The 21431-nt window shown below is 42.6% G+C and overlaps 1 protein-coding gene across 1 annotated transcript in view; it reads right to left on the bottom strand.

The window, feature by feature from the left end:
* The window catches only part of USH2A (usherin), a 572584-nt gene that overhangs the window by 16571 nt on the left and 534582 nt on the right, over window positions 1-21431 (bottom strand). The window contains exons 64-65 of the mRNA XM_073338913.2: window positions 4617-4826; window positions 985-1223 (exon numbers count right to left, since the gene is read on the bottom strand). Coding sequence (XP_073195014.2) covers window positions 985-1223; window positions 4617-4826 — 449 coding nt within the window. The remainder of the gene's footprint in view (window positions 1-984; window positions 1224-4616; window positions 4827-21431) is intronic.

Below are 21431 nucleotides of genomic sequence, written 5' to 3'. Positions count from 1 at the left end.
GGGATTGGAGGAAGTGGGTGCTGGTGAGCGACATGAACAGCTTTACATTTAATTTTGGCTTAAGCAGGTTTTCCACTTGCAGAATGGCAGCAGTTTTTTGCTTCTCGTTAATTCATGGTTAAAGATGATTTTTCACTGGTTCTGATGGCTAAGCTTGCTGTGGGGCATTTGGGGAGTGGGGCAATACAGGATATTGTACGTGAACCTGCCTTTTCTATGCAAAATACACCATAGATCATCTGGTTTCTGGTGTGAGTACACTCATGATGCTGTAAAATACAGACTAATTTAGAATTGTACAATGCACTTTTTCTGAGGCTGCCAATGAAAACCACTCAGAAGCATCAAGTGCTGCTGCCTGTTTAGGGCTGGATCCTCTACTCTATAGTGGAAAAACTCCCAATGATTCAAATGGGATAGGAATGGGCCCTTATTGAGTGTGCTTGCTGCATGGAAAGATTTACACTTGTTCGCCATAGACTACACTGGCAACTGATTGGCTTCAAGGTGCAAATTAAGATGTTGACTTTGATTTATAAAACCCTCTGTGCTTTGGTCCTGTCTAGTCCAGAGAGCATTTCTTTTTCTCCTCCTCTCCCACCCCCGCCTCGCAACAGTTGATTTCTATGGCTTTTGCTAACAGTCTCTCTATGTGAGTGGCTGAGTGGCAGAGATAGGAAGTTTTCCATCGCCTGACTCTGAAATTCACTTCCCTTATTGCTCCAGCAAAATCCAAGTTTATTAACATTTAGGAGACACTGCAAGGTTCCTCTACCTGTACAATGTTTTGCTTGAGAGAAGATGCCCAAGGAGGGCAAGCACTTGTTGGGAGGATTTCTTCTGCATGGAATGTACACCAATTTGGAGATCATCATCATAATTTACCAATATATAAAAGAATACTAAAAACAGCACATGAGATTATCTAAAATGACTAAATCTCTGAGTTGGCTTTGAAAGTTTAAATCAGATTGTGAATCTTACCTTTCCACAATGCCATTGGGTGACCGAGGTGCATTCCATTGGAAAAAAGCTGTTCTTGAGGTTATGGTATGTATATGTGGAGGGGGCTGTTGAGAGGGTGGTGCTGGTTGAGTGGTTAGTTGGGCGACTGGTCCTTTGGTGCAACAGTTGAAACATGTGCAGGCCTCTACACCAACAGAGTAGGTGGTGAAAGGTTTAAGTCCATGTATCGTTTGCTGGGTGGCAGTCCCTTCAGACAACTGTAAAAGGCGAGAGAGAACTTTACACAGCACAGCGCACTGTAAATGCTAAGTCAGATTCATTAAATGTTCTAAGTGGTAGGATCTTTGACTTGGTGTGTCCAGGGAACCCAGATTTGTCCTTATCTTTCTTATGAAATTCACCCAGTGCAGTGGGTCTGTACAAGGCCTTTCCCATTGTTTAAGTCCTGTGATGGACTGCACTCGTGAAGCAGCTATGCACAAACACCTCTACATCCAGCATTATGAGGATCACACTGCTGGCCCTGAAAAGTTGGTGGACATTGTCAAAGAATGACAGGCAGATGACAGAACAAAGAGCAATGATCTCAAGTTGCAGTGGGGGAGGTCTAGGTTGGATATTAGGAAACACTATTTCACTGGGAGGGTGGTGAAGCACTGGAATGGGTTACCTAGGGAGGTGGTGGAATCTCCATCCTTAGAGGTTTTTAAAGCCTGGCTTGACAAAGCCCTGGCTGGGACAATTTAGTTGGGTTTAGTTGAGCAAGGGGTTGGAGTAGATGACCTCCTGAGATCTCTTCCAACCCTAATCTTCTATGATTCTATGAATGTCCAGGAGATCTTTGCATACACAGAGCCAGTGGCCCAAATATCCTGCACAAGTGGCACAGAAGGGATGTGTCCTCTATTTCAGCCCATAGGAAACCCTCTCAGCAAAACTGAATCCATCAACCTTTAAAGAGAAACTGAGTTAAATAGCACAAAGAAATGTGTGTGGATAGGAACTGTGTGGAAAGCTATAACTAATAATGTAACAGCAAATAACTAAGGAAAAAGCAAACCATGCTGCTTCCTGGAGCTGCTGTTTCTCCAATTCGCTGCAGTCATTTGTAGGTATGGTTTCCAGATCCAAAGAAATCAAACAGCATGTAGAAAAAAGCAACTTCAATCACAGTAACCACCTGCTGTGGTGATTAAGCAAGGCAAATGGCACAGGCCACAGAGTCCCAGGGTGGACAGCAAGGAAACAGAGCATCAAGACAAGACAGAAAGCACACAAAGTCAGAGTTTGATAATGCCTTCCACTCAGTGATGGAGAAGCAAGACACCCCTGCAGTCACAGCAGCCACATGGCAGGTCTGAGGGGATGAGAAGAGAAAGACAACGGAGAGATGAAAGGGTAAGTGACAAGAACATGCAGGCTCAAGTAGATATGGACCCAGCTGATCATTGTAAGAGGGATAAGGTCAGGCCGTGCTATCAGCAAACAGCAGATGGCTTATGCTTACAGACAGGAATGATGAGCAAGGAAGACAGTGTTCCCAGCCACTTCCATGCCAGATTAGACTGGGGTAGTGGAAGAATGGGCACATACTACTATAAAAGATGAACACAGTTAAGCCTTGACAGATGGAGACATAGACACAAAGGCATGGAAGACGTTGAGCACAAGAAATGGGATTTGTGAAGGATGGAGGTTCCCATTTGCCACTGAATTGTACATCACTTGAAAACTGATAATATCAGCCTTACTTTACTCAGACTTGTGTGACATTTTGCCTTGGTTTGTGCAGTATGGCTCTGGGTACTCTTCACAACCTTCTACCCTGGCCCAAGGTCTGTGGTCACTCTTTTTTGTTTTCAAGCCAGGCTGAACAATACAGATTTCCTGACTTAGCGAAGTTACCTGGTTTGGATGCTGCCTTGTAACAGGCCTCAGAGAAGAAACAGAGCTGCTCCACAAACTCACTGAAGCCTGCAGTGATCCCCTCGTCTTATGAGTCTCTCTTTGTATATGGGGATTGGGCATTAGATTGCAAAGTGCAAATCTACTCATCCCTTAGTCAAAGGGCCCTTGTATGCTAAGGAACAAGAAGACCCCATGGAGCGTAGCTCTGAAGCACACAGGAGAGGGAAGCAGTCCAGAACCCTCCATGGGCTCCCCCGGTTCTGTCCCCCACCCACCTTAAGCAGCAGAACAACACTGAGCCCACCATGTTTGGGCCTTCCATGGCCAGAGGGTGGGCTGGATCTGCCTTTTACATTGTCCTTTTCAATTATTTCCATGCTACACTTGGCTCCTTACATCTCCTTTAGAGCCAGGCCCCCCTGTTTAGCAGATTGCCTGTCTGGTTCCACGTACACAGACTCCAAACTCTCTAGCTGTTGCCTAAACAGTTGACTTACTGAGATTAAACTTCAGACCCAACCTGGGTGCAGCAAAGATCTGAGACACTGTGGATGTGTTACCAGCTCAAACCAAAAGAAAGAAACGACTCATGTCATATGCTCATTGTGTGTTTCAGATCCTCAAAGCCCTAGGCCTTCTAGTGCTTTTTATACACTTTAAGCAAAGGAACATGGGATTTTTAAAACCTAAAAGCTACTATTTTAAACAACATCATTACACTCCCCAAACTGCTTAAAGAAGAACAATGATGACAATTAAGCACGGGGTCCACGGTTTCCCCCCTCAATGATATTTCTGTTTTCTATGTAGAATCTAACTGGCCACAAAAGATCCTACACAGCACTTAATCTTTTTTTTGCGGGGGGGCTGGCTATGCAGAAGGGAAGTTACCATAGGGCTGAAAGGAGCAGATGAAGAAGGGAATCCTTAGACACCCTATATGCTATACCTGTCCCAGATACCCCTGGAGCTGTGACGGGGATGGTCACGGAAAGGGCTCATATTGCATGCTAGAGACATGATATATACACACCTTTGTTACATGTTAATTGTGAGACACACTGAAAGCCTCTTGCTATCTTTCTACCAGTTCTTGTAACATTCTGTTGTAGGAGTTGCTGAGCTACTGGGGGACTGAAACATTCTTAAATGCTATAAAATAATCACTGAGAGTTCAGCAGTGCTTTCAGATGCATGTACAGTGTTCGTTGTTATAAACTTTTCAGTTTTGAACTGGATAACTAGATAACATTACCACACTGTTTGCAATATTCCTAGGTGTTTCCAGTACTTTGTAAGCTACTACACAATATTATCCCTGTGCCAACTGGAAAGCTTTTCAGGGCAACCACCCTGGCCTTAAAATCCATAAGTCAAAACACAGTAATGTCCAAAGGGAGCAGCTGTTTGGATATCAGCTGTAATTTCTGTCTAACCTTTTTGGGCTAACAAATTTTTGGAACGTTTGTATTTCAATGTAATCAATAACCTCCCAGGAACATTGCATTGGATCCCCCCACATTTTCTCACTATATAACACAATGATAAAGTCTCTGGACTCAAGGTTAATTCTTTTAGAAACACAACATTTAGCTAAGTGGAGACGTCAGTCCTTCTTCGGCCAGAAGAGAGCACTGCTAAGTAGAAAAAAAAAAAAAAAAGAAGCTAACAAATTTAAAATCCTAAAAAAATTTCCAGAGTTCAACTGGAAATACAAATAGAATAGCTTGATAAACACTCACCACCACATCGGTCCCTCTGGAGCTATTAGAGAACAGCCTGTAGAGACTAACTATCCCATTTGGCTTAAGAGGGGGTCTGATGTTTACCACAGCTAACGTAGAAGCCACAGTGTAGAACATGGGAGCATGGAGGCCTTCAGGAGGGGCAGGGCCTGTTCTACAGCGTGCCCAGCTGCTAGGAGTCCGGCCCACAGAGTTTACTGACCAGACCTTGAAAAAACAAAACAAAGAGCAATTTGTGAAGGGTTTGAGCCTGCAAGATGCTGAACACTCCTGGGAGGTGCTGAGTTGATGGGGCTAACACAGCTTTACTGGTGGCAAGATAAAACTGCACTATAACTTAAGACAATTTTGTGACATTTCTTTAGTCCCTCCTCTGGTTCAAATCAATTCTTTTTAAAGAGGGGAATAAAATATTTTTAAGAACAGAAGAATGGCCACAGTCTGGGTCAGACCAAAGGTCCATCTAGCCTAGTATCCTGTCTTCCGACAGTGGCCAGTGTCAGGTGCTTCAGAGGGAATGAACAGAACAGGTAATCATCAAGTCATCCATCCCCTTTCACCCATTCCTAGCTTTTCACCATTATGATTAAGGGGGGCAAGTACATTTTCATGAGGTTCCTGCAAGGCTGATTTAAGAACAGACACTTTTGTTTGCCATGTAATACTGTACACAGAGGAGGCCCTAGAAAACTTGCCTTATCTTACCTAAGATAAGGTAAGAAAGGGCAGTATTCCCTTGACTATTGCAAATTCCAAGGGCAAACTGCAAATACTGACCTAGCCCCAATCCTGCTATTGTATCCCTGCGGGTTATGCCTTTTTTGCCTGTGAATAGGTCCAATTAAATCAATGTGGCTCTGTATGGGATTTAAGTTTCCCTTGCACTGATCCAATTACAGAAGCAGGACCTTAGTGATTTAAGGCAACTGGCAAGTTTTTAAGGGACCCCACTCTATTAAATATATTAATATAATTAATCATTTGGCAAAATTGTCAGTAATCCAAAGTATAATATAAAGAAAACACATTGAAAAGCATGGGTAAGTCAGCACCTCTAATTTTATTCATTTATTTTTGCAATAACATTTGCTTTATTATACTAGCACAAAGAGAGTGGTTTTAGTTCCAAGGTTTCAAAATACAGCAGCTTGAATTAGGCCTGATTAAAAACTGCACGTCTCTATGAACTATGCCTACTGATTTTGTCAGCTTCACCAAAACCAGACTGATCTGCAGACTACATAAAACTCAGCACTTATTAAACACAGTCTCCAACAAATCTGCATGAAAATTAAATTTTGCTTTCATCAAGGAGTGCATAAACATATGGAAGGATGTATAATCTTATTTATCAAAAACCATTTGTATAATTAAACACGAATATCTTAAAAGGTTGCCTTAGGTCATCATTTGCATGAGTAAGTAATTTGTAGAATGTCAGGTACAATAGACAGAATAGATGGATGTGTGAGTGTATAGGGTTAAATTAGGCTCAATAATAGGCAACCACATAGTGATCAATCAGAATGATAGATCTAAATGGCAATACAAGAGGACTGTCTGAGTGATTTTTAGTATAAGTATTCCTTAGTAAGCTTTCATGTTGAGCAGTTCTAACTACAGTAAAACACGTTCTCACAAAATCTCTTCTGGACAGTTTTTTTTTTTTTTTAAAGTTCGCATCTTGCTTTTTTTAAAACAGAGCCTGGAGAACTTTCAGTTTTCTGAATTTACAACATTTATGTTCAGGGAGCTTACATTTTAAAAGGGGTCAGGTGCAGGAGAGAACCAAAAACATACAAGGGCTTTAAGTGTTGTGATTCAAAAACTGTAGATATCAACTAAAGTTAAAGAATCAAAGTTACTTTCTCATACTCTTGCTAGCACATACTACTACTAAAGCAAACTCTACTACAAATGAGATCCTATACCAAAAAGTTTGCACATCATATTTTTCTTTCAGTGATCTCTGCAGAGAAGTTTTCCTGAAGTCAAACTCCTTTCAGTCTACTGCAACAGGCCAAACACTATCTCGGTTAAGTCCTTGCGGCTACAAAGATTTGACAATAGTTGCTCACTTTAAGGAGTATTTTCTTCATGGATGGCAAATTCTTAGGCAGGGTACAGTTCGAAGAGCTCCAGTTGTATTGACTCAATACCAACCTTGGGGTGAAATGCTCCAGAGTTTTATTCTGAACTATGGGAACATGCCTGTGAGGCCTTAATGAGCAAATCATTTAACTTCTCTCGGCCTCAGTTTAGCCATCTGTAAAAGGGTAAATGGGCATAAAAATACTTTCCTTAAGGGAGTGTTGTGATAATTTAGTGATAGCAAGCACTTTGAGATTCTGAGATATAAGTATTAATTGCAGACATAAATGCTAATATTTAAACACTTGCCTGAGTGTATATGCAAATCAGACAGCTATACATCCAACTGCTAGCATCTGCACCTGCAGTCAATTGCATCTATTAAAAATTGAAGGCTCTGTCATGATCCTTTCAAAAATGCATCACACAGCAGTCACGAACCTTTACAGCCTGTTGCACTGATTAATGTAATGCTATGTGGTATGCTTTTGTACACAAACAAAATAACAGAAAGTCTTTTGAAGTTGCACTGCATCATTCTGAGGTGTGATGCAGCTAACATAAGGGGCACGCACTAACATTCATAAAAGACTGCAGACAGAAGCATTACCTGCTATATGTATTGTATAAAGCCATAAAAAATAAGCTAGCCAAGAGCAGAACAAGGATAAGAGTGTGGGGGAAGTGATCATGGCACTAGACTACCAATATAAGTAGAGACTTCGGGGACTACAGTATATGGAAAGAAGAAAACCATCAAAATAAGGTACTTGTTACTTTAACTCTTTTAATATATTGCTTCAATAATCATTAAGTCTTACATCATAGTACGTGGACTCAAAACCCTGCCAAAATCTGTACAGCCATTAGTGGGTGCAGTGTCTCAAGAAAGCCACGAAGGGGCTCCAAATGCATCTACAGAAGGAGTATTTCAGACCTCTTCATCAATTTGCTGGCCACCTGCCCAGACAGCACTTTGAAGTAGGGTCAGAAAGAAAGAAGCTCTCTGGAGGCAATATATTCAGAGAACTAGAGAATTCCAGTCACAGGTAAGTGAGTTTGTTTTCTCCTTCATAAATCGGCCTCCATAAACGCCCCCGTTCTTGGAGACTGGTGAGCAGCAATCACCCAAAACGGTCATATGGCAGCTTCCAAGTCTGACAGCACAGCCAAGAACTGGCAAAAACTGGGTTACAAGTGACTGTCCTACAGACCTCAATCATAAGGAGTGGCGGAAACATGCTGCAAAAGCTGCCTCAGCTCTAGCACAATAAGCCTGCCATGGATAAACTCTCACCTGCAGTCAGGGCTGGCCTCACCATGAGGCGAACTGAGGCGGCTGCTTCAGATGCCAGACTTGGGGGGGGGGGGAGCCACAAGGACCCAGAGTGTAGAAAATTGTGTCTGCTGCTGGTGCATATGTATTCTCTCTGCTCTAGATGCACAGAGATGGTGGAGTGCTGTGCTGGAGGAAGGAGGGCACAAGAGATAACAGGCAGGCAGGAGAAAAGATGAGAGGGAATAACAGAAAGCAGCAGGAGCTGCAGGGAGAGAGAGAAGGAGGAGCCTCTTATGTACCTCTCTAGCACCCCCAGGAGCCTGGACTGATTAACACTGGCTTCTCAGGGAGCTTCCTGTTTCCTGCTGCTTCCCTGAACCCACTTGAGGAAAACAGGCAGTCAGCTGAAGTAGTAGGAACCAGTTAGGCCCTTAAGACAGTGATATCTTCCCTCACTCAGGCCCTGCTACCAGCCTGCTTATTTGTCCCCTTCAGCTGAGTGCTGAGAGCCACTATAGCTGGCACAGAACAGCAGTCATGAGTGAGAGAAGAAAACGCCCCTCTGGGGCAGCATTCAGAAAAAGAAAGAACGTAAAGGAAGCTTCTCTATCTATCTAAGTAGGAAGGAGCTCCCCTGAGACACACAGACACAAATGTTCATGGTGAGCCTTCCAGCCCCAGCGAGGATGTGAGTGGTGAGGAGATGACTGATCTTCCAGTTAGGCAGAGTGCAGTGACGTGGCAGCTACTGCAGCATCCATATCTCCATCTCAAATGCATGCATCGCTAACCATGCACATTCCTGAAGAAAAGTGTAGATCAGAGAAGAATGTGGTGGAGGCGCAAGAAACAGCTGCTGCTGAGTTTAGTTCCTTAAGTCTAGATGATCCAGGACTGTGGACCCACTTGAGCAGCAGCCTGAGGGACTTCCTTGTACTGCATGGGCCACAGCAAGTGAAAAACTTCATGTTCTCCAAAGACAATGAAAATAGAAGTTACCATCCAACACATTACTGGCGTGACATCCCCAATGGTGACAAAGTGGAGAGGCCATGGCTTATGTACTCAAAAACCCAGAATGCTGCATACTGTTTTTGTTGCAAACTCTTCCAGTCTAATGTTCCAGCCACATTGGGTTCTACAGGAACAAAGGACTGGAAAAATCTGGCTAGAAATCTGGCATGCCATGAGAAGGCAGCAAATCACCAGAGACCATTCCATAGGTGGAAAGAGCTTGAGATGAGACTAGGGTTAAAGGCCACCATAGATGATCAGCATCAAGAGAAGATTGCATCAGAGTTTCTTTACTGCCAAAATGTTCTGAAAAAGGTCATTGCCATTGTGAGAATGCTCGCTACCCAAAACCTAGCACTGTGTGGCACTTCTAATCAGCTGTATGTGCCAAACAATGGAAACTTCCTTAAAATTGTGGAGCTGATGGCTGAGTCTGATGCAGTACTCCAGGAGCATCTAAGAAGAATCACCACCCAAGAAATGTACACACACCACTACCTTGGAAAAACAGTTCAAAATGAGATCAAACAGTTACTGGCAACAAAAGTGAAACACAAGATTGTGGCAGATCTGAAGTCAGCAAGATATTACTCTGTTATTCTGGACTGCACACCTGACATCAGCCATACGGAACAAACGACTTTAATGGTGCGTTTTGTAACAACAACAGAACCTAGTGAAAATGTCCCTGCAATGGTGACTGTCAGAGAGCATCTTCTAGAATTTATTGACATTGATGATACTACAGGAGCTGGCATGACAAATGTGCTTCTTAAAAAGCTGGAAGATACGGGAATTGCGATAGCTGACGTGAGAGGTCAGGGCTACAATAATGGTGCCAACATGAGAGGAAAGAACAGAGGAGTGGAGACATGGATCTGAGAGTTAAACCCTTGAGCTTTTTTTGTCCCATGCAGTTCTCATTCATTGAACTTGGTGGTCAGTGATGCAGCATCAGCTTCTAGTGAGGCTGCTGAATTTTTTAATGTAATTCAAAGCATCTATGTATTTTTCTCTACATCAACTCATCAAGGGCAAATTTTGAAGCAACATCTGGGAACATCCTCTCAGACACTGAAACCACTGAGTGCCACACGATGGGAAAGTCGAGTGGAGGCGATAAAGCCTATCAAACAGCAAATTGGGAAGATAGATGATGCCATAGTTGCCATTATGGAGGATAATGCTATGACAGGAACTGTTCGTGGGAGAACAGTAGCAGAGGGACATGGAATCACCAGAAACAGACACAACCTCAAATTTATGTGTGGGTTAGTGTTGTGGCATGTTTGAAATAAATGTTGTAAGCAAGACACTCCAAGGTGTTGACCTTGATATATCTGGAGCAATGGAACTGGACAAAGCAAAGTCATACCTACAGTCCTACCAGTCAGATGAGGTATTTCAAAATGTTCTGAAGAATGCAGAGAAGTTGGCAGAGGAACTTCACACTGAAGCTATTTTCCCACCCATTCAAGAATACAAGAGTCACCGAAGAAGAAGACATTTTGATTACGAGGCACGGGATAATCCCATAAGAGACCCCAAACAATAATTCAAAGTTGAATTTCTTTAACCAGGTGCTATATAGTGCAATACAGTCAGTTGAAGAACGTTTCATGCAGCTCAAGGAACACAGCAGTATATTTGGGAAGTTGTATGATATTCCAAAACTCCTCACTATACCTGAAGAAGACCTACACCAGCAATCATAGAATATCAGGGTTGGAAGGGACCTCAGGGGGTCATCAGTCCAACCCCCTGCTCAAAGCAGGACCAATGCCCAATTTTTGCCCCAACCCTAAATGGCCCCCTCAAGGATTGAACTCACAATCCTGGCTTTAGCAGGCCAATGTTCAAAGCACTGAGCTATCCCTCCCCCCTCCAATGCAGGGCACTAGAGACAGTGTTGACACATGATGACATATGCGATATTGATGCGAGTGATTTTAGGTGACGAACTGAAAGCCCTTTCAAGATACATTTCAGCAGCATCAACTCCAAAGGCTGTTCTGGAATATATGTGCACAAATAAGATGACCACCCTCTTTCCAAATGCTTTTGTTGCTCTGCGCATACTTCTAACACTTCCTGTAACAGTTGCCAGTGGAGAACGCAGCTTCTCCAAACTGAAGTTAACAAAAACACATCTACGCTCCACAATGACAATGGCCTTGCAACCACCTCAATAGAGCATGAGCTGGCCCAGACTGTGGGCCTTCAGCAGGAAGCAGTTCAAATCTTTGTAACCAAGAAGGCACGGAAAGCATCACTTTGATTATTCAAACAGATAAAAATGCCAGTGTTTACTATGCAGACAAGTTACATGTGCTGTTCAGGCATTTGAAAGTTAAGTGTTATTTAACATTTTTGAACAAGGCATTTTAAGTTGTTAGTTCTCCTTTATTGGGGTAGGTAGCAGAGCAGGTAGCAGAACAGGAAGAAGGCAGAACTGAGGCCTTTCAAAGTTTTGGCCCAAGCGAGGGGGGTTGGGGGCGTCATTTGAGCTCCCCGTCTCAGGTGCCAAAATGTTGTGGGCCTGCCCTGCCTGCAATAATGTCTGTGGATTCTCCACAGCACACCCACTTTCCCAAATTCAAGGCCAGTTCCTCAGCAAAGCTGAGTACCGACAACTCCCACTGAAGGCAATTAAATCTGTTTGGCTTTCAGACATGGATGAAGATCACAGAATCATAGACCATGGAGATGGAAAACGCCAGTTAGATCATTGAGCTCATCTCCCTACCCATGTAGGAACGGTCCCTACAATTCTTTAAAAACTCAGGTCTTTACAAAGGAGCTAAAGTTTTGAGCAAGAAAACGGATTTCTTTGCATCAACATAAAATAATATGTAAAGTTATTCAATCTGTACAGGAAATCCTTAAGGGAATTAAAGGGAAGGGCTGGACATAACCATGCCTCAGTGCAGGGAGATGGACTAATGACCACTTGAGATGCCTTCCAACTCTACATTTCCATGATTCAAGGACATAGGCCAATAGCCATCATAGCTGAGGTGAACCACCAGAAGAAGAAAAGCACCTCACCAGTGGGCAAGCAAAATGACTTCTCAGCTAATGAATAATGAAAGGGCTACAGAAACTGCCAAAATAACACTAAAAGAAGAGTGACTCACACCTCACACATTCTAGGAGAGAGGCAGCCCTGAGTTAAGAGAGTAGACACAGAATCAGAAAAAAGAAACCAGAGCTCTTGACACTTGAAGAACCGCAGTCCCAGTTAATTTAGTAGCAGTACTGTGAAAAGAGTTTTATGTTCTTCACACACTATATGCCTCCCAAATGATGGTAGATACGTATATTGGACAGATCAGATGGAAGTCCCTTTAAACATGCTGACTCCCCGGAAAGTTCAAAAGAGAGGATCTGCTGTTCATACTGAGGCTAACACAAGTCTAGCAATGGGCTATTAAAGAGGAGACCGCTCCAGTGTTGAAGAGGATTCATCTGATATTGGGGTAAGTGACAAAGCATACACTGCCATGAGATTTAGGGTCCTACAGTCATCTATGTGTTTGTGAGAACCAGAAGGCCAGATCAAACCACACCTGTGCATGGATTAGGGTGACCAGACAACAAAAGTGAAACATCAGGATGGGGGGGGGGGCGATGGGGAGGGGATGGGGTGGATAATAGGAGCATATATAAGAAAAAGACCCAAAAATCGGGACTGTCCTTATAAACTCAGGACATCTGGTCATCCTAGCATGGATGCACAAGACCCAGAAAGGATGCAAGGAGCCAACCCCTTTACCCTGCAGATGGATCAAGCATAATTACAGTCCTTGCGTACAGTAAGCCCAAGGACTCCATACATGTAGCCCTGCTGCTGGTGCTAGCCTTTCCAAAAGCGACCTTGCAGCACCTCTGTATATGAGCCAGCAGAGCTGGACCTTTGCAGGGGGGAGTGCACAGCATTTTTCAAGGGTGATGCTGTTGCTATGCTTCCCCTCAGCTCCCTGGATCTCTCAGAGACATTGCGCTGGTTTCAGTCCTCACTTTTCAGTTTCCTGAAATCAACCTCCAACCTTAAGGTTGTAGAAATATCAGATTTTTGCAATGAATAGAGATATTTTTGTTTCAGCAAAAACAGGACATTTTCAGTGCATGACTCATATTAAATAAAGGTAATGGGGCTCGTGTGATTAAGTCCCTGCACATCGTATTGGCAGTATTTAGAAACAAAAGGTTCTGTGTTGTATTTTGTTTTGGCTGGGCTGTGCACTTGCATTGGAATTTACAAAAGAAGGAACAGGTAGTTTCAAGCCATCTTTGCACTTTCTCCATTCTTGGGCCTGCCTAGCCCCTAGCATAAGAAAGAGCAGTCTCAAGGACGCTTTATTTTATGCACAGCTTACTGGCACTTATGAGCCATTCTTGCAACTAAGTGGCCCTATAATGCAGTGCAGCCAAAATAATCTGGGGTTGCTTCTGCAGAGACAACACAATTCAGAGCATAGTGCAAAAAGTCCATACCTCTACAGATCTACTGTGTCCACCCCTGGAATAATATATTAATTTCTGGGCAACATCCTACCAGAAAGGCATTGACAAACTTGGAAGGGTTCAGAGAAAAGCAACATAAAGCATTATGGTGCTAGAGAGACTGATTTACGAGGAAAGAAAAAAATATTAGGAAAGATAATAGATTAAATGAGCTAAACAGATAGAGCTTGGTTATGAGACAAAGGGAGCAACCATAGCTGTCTATTAATATTTGTGAAGTGTAAATATCAAAGATACAGAGGAATTATTTAACATGGCACATGGGGGTAGAACTAGGATTGAAAAATGAAATTGAGAATAGAAAGATTTAGGAAAAACGTCCTGCCAGGAAGATCTATTAGGCTGTAGAAGTACCTTAAGGGAAATGGTAAAAACTGATTCATTTGGGAATTTTCAAACCAGATTGGATAAAACACTAGAAAACAAACTGTAAGAACAATTCTGAACTGAGGAGGAGATGGACTTGCTGGGAGCTAATAGTTCTTTCTAGGTAGGTACTTATATGATCCTCATTACTGTAGCATCTGACTGCTTCACAACATTAATGAATTTAACTCACAAACACTGCTGCAAGGTCAGGGAATATCATTATGCCCACTTTACAGATAGAGAACTTAATTCGGAGAGATTTAGTTACTTGCCTAAGAGCCCTGGAAACTGAACACAGACTGCCTGAGTCCAAGCGCAGTGGCTTACCACAAGACCATTCTTTGCCCATGGCTTCAAGATAGGCCAAAGCTACTAGATGGCAATGGAAACATCAATATATACCAAGTTTGTTCTGCAAGAACCACCTGGCTTTAGTAGAGCATATGGCATTCTCACAGCTTTCCTATTACTGGGGGAATATTTAATGTTTTCAGCCACATCACGGCCTAGTTCTTCATCTGGTTATTCATGCAATTTAGGAGATTAGGGATATTTAGTCTCCCAGGAGACATTTAGACCCCAGGTTCTCTGAAGTCCCATGCATTCACTGCCATTTAAACGGTCCCTATAGCATTGATGGCTCTTGATTCAACAGGTACATTAATAGTCCGTAATCTTCAGGCACATCTGGACTTGCAAATCTTGATGTCTGAGTGTTGCGGCCCTAATGACCCAGGCTCTGCTCTTATTACTGAGGTTAAAGAACTTCCACAGACTAAAATATTTACGACCACAAACACAGCTGATCAATTCTCCTTCATGGTTCTCCCAAGGCAGCACTTTGACAATGCAATAGATATCCTCAAACTAACTTGATAAAGTCTGATGCAGATGCCCATATGGCTGGTGACAATTGCTACCTAACAAAAACCAGTTATTGAAGCTGAAATTTCCTTATGCTAAGCATCCTTTAATTTAACAGTCAGCAATGGAAGGGATTGATTTACCATTGCCAAAGAGTTAAGGACATAAACAGAGCATTTCTAAGGATCTGGAAACATCTACTTTTAGCCAGTGCCCACCATTTTAGCAAACAGCACTCCCATGTGCACACAGCACAAATGGCAATTGTGCATTTCTGTGACTACCAAAAATCCTTAAATTTTTCAGCATAGTGGTAGAAAATTTTCAAATCCTACATAATCTGGTTTTACTGTGCAAGAGATAAAATCACACCCCTACTGGAGGCAGGCTACAGGACTACAATGTATCCCTTCTGTAGCCTTCCATGGCCACTACTCCTGGAGTAATGACCACTCCTGCCTTATATCCCGTATGTAGATGTTTCCAATCATTGCATAAGTGCAGATCTAACAATCCCTTTCCAGGTCCATTGCTAATACATCTCTGCACTGGCATAGCCAGTACCAGCAGGGAGCCCCCCTTCCATGTGCAAAAGCCATGCTGAGGAGCAGCTCTACTCTGCCCCACTCACATGCACTGCAAGGGTTCCACAGTGTGAAAGGACTTGGGGTCCAACCCTGCTCCTTTTAAAGTCAATTCCAAATCTCCCATTGAATTTAAAGAGAGTTGGATCAGGCCCTTGCTTAAGGAAGTGTTTTCAGACATTACTGCTGATTTGGGATCCCTCCGATTCTGGGTGCCCACTTTACACATTTTGAAGAGACCTCATCTTCAGAAGTGTTCCTTCAGTACAGAAGAGGTGGCTCAGCACTTCTGCTTAGGTGTCTAAAGCTGAGTACCCCAAAATCAAGGCCCGCAAAATCACTGGCCGCTTTTTGCAAATAGAGTACAATGGGTGTATTTTAACAACTGCACATACATTCTGGGAATAAAACTCATTAAACTAAATTATTAGCTCTCTATGAAAAATATCTTAGTAATTTTATAACTAATATTAAGTTACTGGGTGTGATTAGGGCAAAGGCCTCACTTGCATAGTATTTTGCTTTGTGCTCTGGTGTAATATAATGCCAGGAGGCAATGCTCATGATAGGCAGGATAACCATTGCCTCTTCTATGTATAGCCAGATACAGTAGAACCCTCTCTAGCTGGTGATGTAAACTGACTGTCACTACTGGGTGTCATTTTCTTCCTAGTTACTTTTAGATATGAATCAGCCTCTCCCCAAAGCACAAAACAAAACACTATTATTATTATTATCATTATCATCATCATCATCTAGAGGCCATAAACAGTATCAGAGACCCATTGTGCTAGATGCTGTACAAATACACAATAAGAAATGATCCCTCCCCCACACAACTTGCAATCTAAATGAGATAGACAGGGAAGATGGAGAAAGGAAGTCCCATATCCTCATGTTACAGTTGGGGAGATGAGGCATGAAGAAATGAAGTGACTTGTCTGTGTCAGAGCCAGGAAATTAACAGAGATTTTCCAAGTGCCTGTCCAGTGCCTTAGTTACAAAACCCTCCTTCCCCTCTGGCATTTAGTTAACATCCATAGTAAAGCCTGTAGATCACATTCATAAAGCTGGATTTCAGGCATGTGGATTCTAATGATTCGGTAATGTGTTAGGTCAAGCTTGATCCTCTTAACACTGCTCTATGTCTTGACTAATAATCGCAAAACACTATTAAAACATTAAAAGTCATGCTAATGCTAAATCCATTCTTGGGGGGAAATATCACAACAGCAAACAGTTTGGGGATCAAAAAACATGTCAAAATGTAACTGCAGCTCGTTTCATATAATGCACTGTTAAACCAGTAATTAATAAGAGATGTAAACAGGTTTAACTCTAAAAAGCAGACAATTTAATAATTTGCTTCCTATGGGTATGTAATGATATAGTTATCCTATTCCCCCGAGAGAGATAAGCAGATATTAAAAGGTCTTTCCAATACCTGTAATGGCTAAGGGCAACAGCTAATTCAATAGATTCGATCAAAATCACCACTCCTTTCGCTGCTACTGATTTATTACTTTGGCTGTAGTTAGTCATCACTCATTTTAGTTTGCTTTTCAGTACTCATAAATTATGCCTCATAAATAAAAAGATACAATCAAGGAAATCATATCAATTCATCTACATCCCTGGAGTATATTTTCCCATGGTACTCACACTAATGTCTTTTTAAAGGATAGCTTTTGAATATGTCAGAATCACAATATACCAAAAAAAGGTCTGGCCAGAGTTGTACCTTAATAGGTTCACAGCTAATGTGGGAAGCCAATAAATCTGATCTGATACCATTATTTAGTTAAATGAACAAAACTCTAGGATGGATTCATAAACACATGACTTGTGGGCATGGATCTGGGATGATGTTGCTGTGGCCATATACTGGCATGCAGCTGAGGTTTCTGAATGTGGAAAAATTTGTTTGTAAAATTGCTCTCTGTCTCCTCCTTTTCATTAATCCCACAAAGATGAAGGACACATTTCAGTGCAGTAAGAGGTATTTGGAACTGTGATCTCAGTTACACCAGTGAAGCAAAAAGTTACTCTGGATTTACTGAGATCAGAATGTTCCCTCCATTCACTTCTAATCTGGACACTTTGTGGAGTGGGTACTGTGGATTTTAAAGAACAAGAACCCAAGGAAATGTTCATTTGTTTGATTTTGAGGTCCCACTCACGCTTTGTTTCTCAAACAATCTAATTATGTCTTCAGAAGAGGTATAAATACTGAGACCCTAAGAGTTAAGTAGAAGCAAACCGGTCCAAATGAAATTAGAAACAACCTGAATTTTCACATTTTCTCTATTTTTTGGGGAAAAACTTGATTATCGTCATTTTGTTGTGGTTGTTTAATCATTGACACATACCTCTGAACTTCAAGTCTAGGCTGACATCAGAAGCCTAAATACTAAAATATCATGAAACACATGGAACTAGGAAGTATCAAAAATCAAAAATCTTATGAGAAAATCTGCTCTTCTGAGTGAAGGAACAGAGAGAAAGAAATAATTTTTATTTAATGTATGACATCACATTTTATTGCATCTTTCTGGCAGGGATGGAAGAGGAAAAGATGAGCTGAAAGGCTGAACGGGAAGAAGTGAGACAAAAGGTGAGGGTTATTTCCAATTGCTGAAAATCCAACACTGGCCAGTGAGAGATCCAGCCCTTATTTCACCCCATTTTAAGCCAGAAGAGTTGCTTAGTTATTTGTCAGGGACTAAGCACCAGAAACTGGAGCTGAGCCAAAAAATTGTCAGACAGGCCAGCAAACAAAGGACTACAACCATCATTTCTTGAAGCAATCAAGAGGATTCAAATGCTTCGTATTTTCCGTAGTCGGATGTTCCACTACCTTAGCAACATTATACAAGCAGCTAAACAAACTTACAAAACAACCTGCCCCCGAACAACATTAGGAATACAACTGTATCTACCTTCGAAGGTCCTGTAGGAGCAGCCAAAACATGCTTCTCCACTTTCTCAGGTATTTTTCAAAGTGCATTTCCCGAACCCTTCATATAGCCCTAATAAATGACCTGTGAGCAAGAGTGCTCTGCAGCGGTCAGAGATGGATAGAACCCTCAGTGGCTGCTGCAGCCTCCCTCCCTGGAGAAATTGGTAGACTGATGTATCTTCATAGCTGCAGATCCAGCAGCCCCCAACACCCCTTGTGTATTTCCCACAGAGCACAGCTCCACATGTAGGGGTAAGGGTTCCTAGTAAGGGCTCCTTCCATCCTTGTTGGGGAGCTGAACAATTTTGTTTCTGCTGCCCTTTGGATAGTTAGGATTTGCAGAGGGGAGAGCAGGATGTGTCCCTAAGCCAAGAAAGAAACATTAAGGTGAAGAAAGGGGCCAGAGAATACCAGAAAAATGAAGTTCCAAGTATCTGTCCTGGAACTCCTGCATAATTCAGGGGTTATGGTGAGGTGGACCAAAGTACCACAACCTTTCTGAGGAGCAGGGCGAATACATTATACACCAATAACTCTGCTGTCGAACAGAAAAGAACTAAGCTCCCCCTCTTACATGTGCTCACCACAGACACTGTCCTTCAGCTGAGAAGAACTGGATGAACCATTGCTGCTCTTAGACTGGCCAGATGGGCTGCTGTAAAGCAACATTCAATGCTCTCTCCTCCCAAGGGTCTGGGCATGCTGTCTCCAGAGTGCTCCCAGTCCAAAGGGCTAGGAAGCAAGAGACTAAACATGCTGCACGAGATCCTCAGCTGGTGTAGGTCAGGATAGGTCTGTCGAAGTCCATGGAGCTACACTGGTTTATACCAGCTGAGGATATGGGATAAAATTTTCAAAAGCACCTAATGGCCAGATTTATAAAGGTATTTAAGTGCCTAAAGGAGTATATATGTACCTAGTGGGATTTTCAAAAGTGCCTAGTGTCTAATTCCCAATCTGTAGGAAGTTAGGTACATAGGCCCTTTTGAAAATCCAGCTCGGTCCTATCTGCATCCTTTGGCACCTAATCACCTTTAAAATCTGGCCCTTAGTGATTTAGGAGCTTAAGTCCCATTTTCAAAAGTGATACATGCACTTAGAAGCCTAGGTCCCATTGACTTTCAATTAGCCTTGGGCCCCTAAGTACCTAAGAATCATAGAATATCAGGGTTGGAAGGGACCTTAGGAGGTCATCTAGTCTAACCCCCTGCTCAAAGCAGGACCAATCCCCAACTAAATCATCCCAGCCACGGCTTTGTCAAGCCTGACCTTAAAAACCTAAAAGGAAGGAGATTCCACCAGCTCCCTAGGTAACGCATTCCAGTGCTTCACCACCCTCCTAGTGAAAATTTTTTTCCTAATATCCAACCTAAACCTCCCCCACTGCAACTTGAGACCATTACTCCTTGTTCTGTCTTCTGCTACCACTAGAAGGAACAGTCTAGATCCATCCTCTTTGGAATCCCCTTTCAGGTAGTTGAAAGCAGCAATCAAATCCCCCCTCATACTTCTTTTCTGCAGACTAAATAATCCCAGTTCCTTCAGCCTCTCCTCGTAAGTCATGTGTTCCAGTCCCCTAATCATTTTTGTTGCCCTCCGCTGGACGCTTTCCAATTTTTCCACATCCTTCTTGTAGTGTGGGGCCCAAAACTGGACACAGTACTCCAGATGAGGCCTCACCAATGTTGAATAGAGGGGAATGATCGCGTCTCTCGATCTGCTGGCAATACTCCTACTTACACAGCCCAAAATGTAGCCTTTTTGGCAACAAGAGCACACTGTTGACTCATATCCAGCTTCTTGTCCACTGTAACCGCTAGGTCCTTTTCTGCAGAACTGCTGCCTAGCCATTCGGTCCCTAGTCTGTAGCGGTGCCTGGGATTCTTCCGTCCTAAGTGCAGGACTCTGCACTTGTCCTTGTTGAACCTCATCAGATTTCCTTTGGCCCAATCCTCTAATTTGTCTAGGTTCCTCTCTATCCAATCCCTACCCTCCAGCATATCTACCACTCCTCCCAGTTTAGTGTCATCTGCAAATTTGCCGACGGTGCAGTCCACGCCATCGTCCAGATCATTAATGAAGATATTGAGCAAAACCAGCCCCAGGACCGACTCTGCTTGATATCGACTGCCAACTAGACATGGAGCCATTGATCACTACCCGTTGAGCCAGAGGATCTAGCCAGCTTTCTATCCACCTTATAGTCCATTCTTCCAGCCCATACTTCTTTAACTTGCTGGCAAGAATACTGTGGGAGACTGTATCAAAAGCTTTGCTAAAGTCAAGGAATAACACGTCTACTGCTTTCCCTTCATCCACAGAGCCAAAAACTAGGGATGCAGGTCCTAAATCACTCGGGTACTTTTGAAAAGTTCCCCTGATCTTCCCTTATAAAACACTACCCGCAGGGCTGATTGGCAGGCCCAATCATATGAGTTTCCAGTAAAACATCAGCAGAAAAGAATGCCACCAAAATTTCTGACCTCAGATTAGATGTTAATGTTATATCCATCACACTGAATCCTGGTAACTAACAATATTTCTAGAGGTGCTGCAGTGGGCCCAGTCACAGAGGTTTGATTTTATCTGCATTCAGCTGGAGGAAATTTAGTTGCATTTAAAGTTTTATGTCCAGCAAACAAGCCTCCAATGCAGAGACAGCAGAATCAATACTGTGCTTAAGTGAAATATAAATCTGGGTTTCATCAGCATAATAGTGAAAGCCAAGCCCTATACTTATGAATAATTTGTCTCACAGGCAACATATAAATTGTCAACAATGGAAGGGCTACGAACAGATCCCAGAGGGATGCACAAGTGACATCAGCAGAAGAGGAACACACACACACAAATCTCTCACTGGAACAAAATTAATTGCTGCTGGCCGAGAAGGAACAAAACCAATTCAGGGCCTTGCCAGATAGCCCAGCCCAGTTATGGAGTGGAACCAAAATAAAAGACAGAGTTTTTTCCTGCCTCAAGTGCAGCACTTCCATCCAGAAAAATTAGAACATACAGACAACCTGAGTCAGACATCATCAATAAATCATTAAAACCCTTGACTCAAACAGTCTCTGTGCTATGAAAAACAACTTGAAAGCCATACTGATTGAGCTTCTGATTGA

The sequence above is a fragment of the Lepidochelys kempii genome, chromosome 3, assembly GCF_965140285.1.
Source record: "Lepidochelys kempii isolate rLepKem1 chromosome 3, rLepKem1.hap1, whole genome shotgun sequence".
NCBI classification, from domain to species: Eukaryota; Metazoa; Chordata; order Testudines; family Cheloniidae; genus Lepidochelys; species Lepidochelys kempii.
The sequence above is the reverse complement of the archived record's forward strand: the minus strand, read 5'-3'. Positions and strand labels throughout refer to the sequence as shown.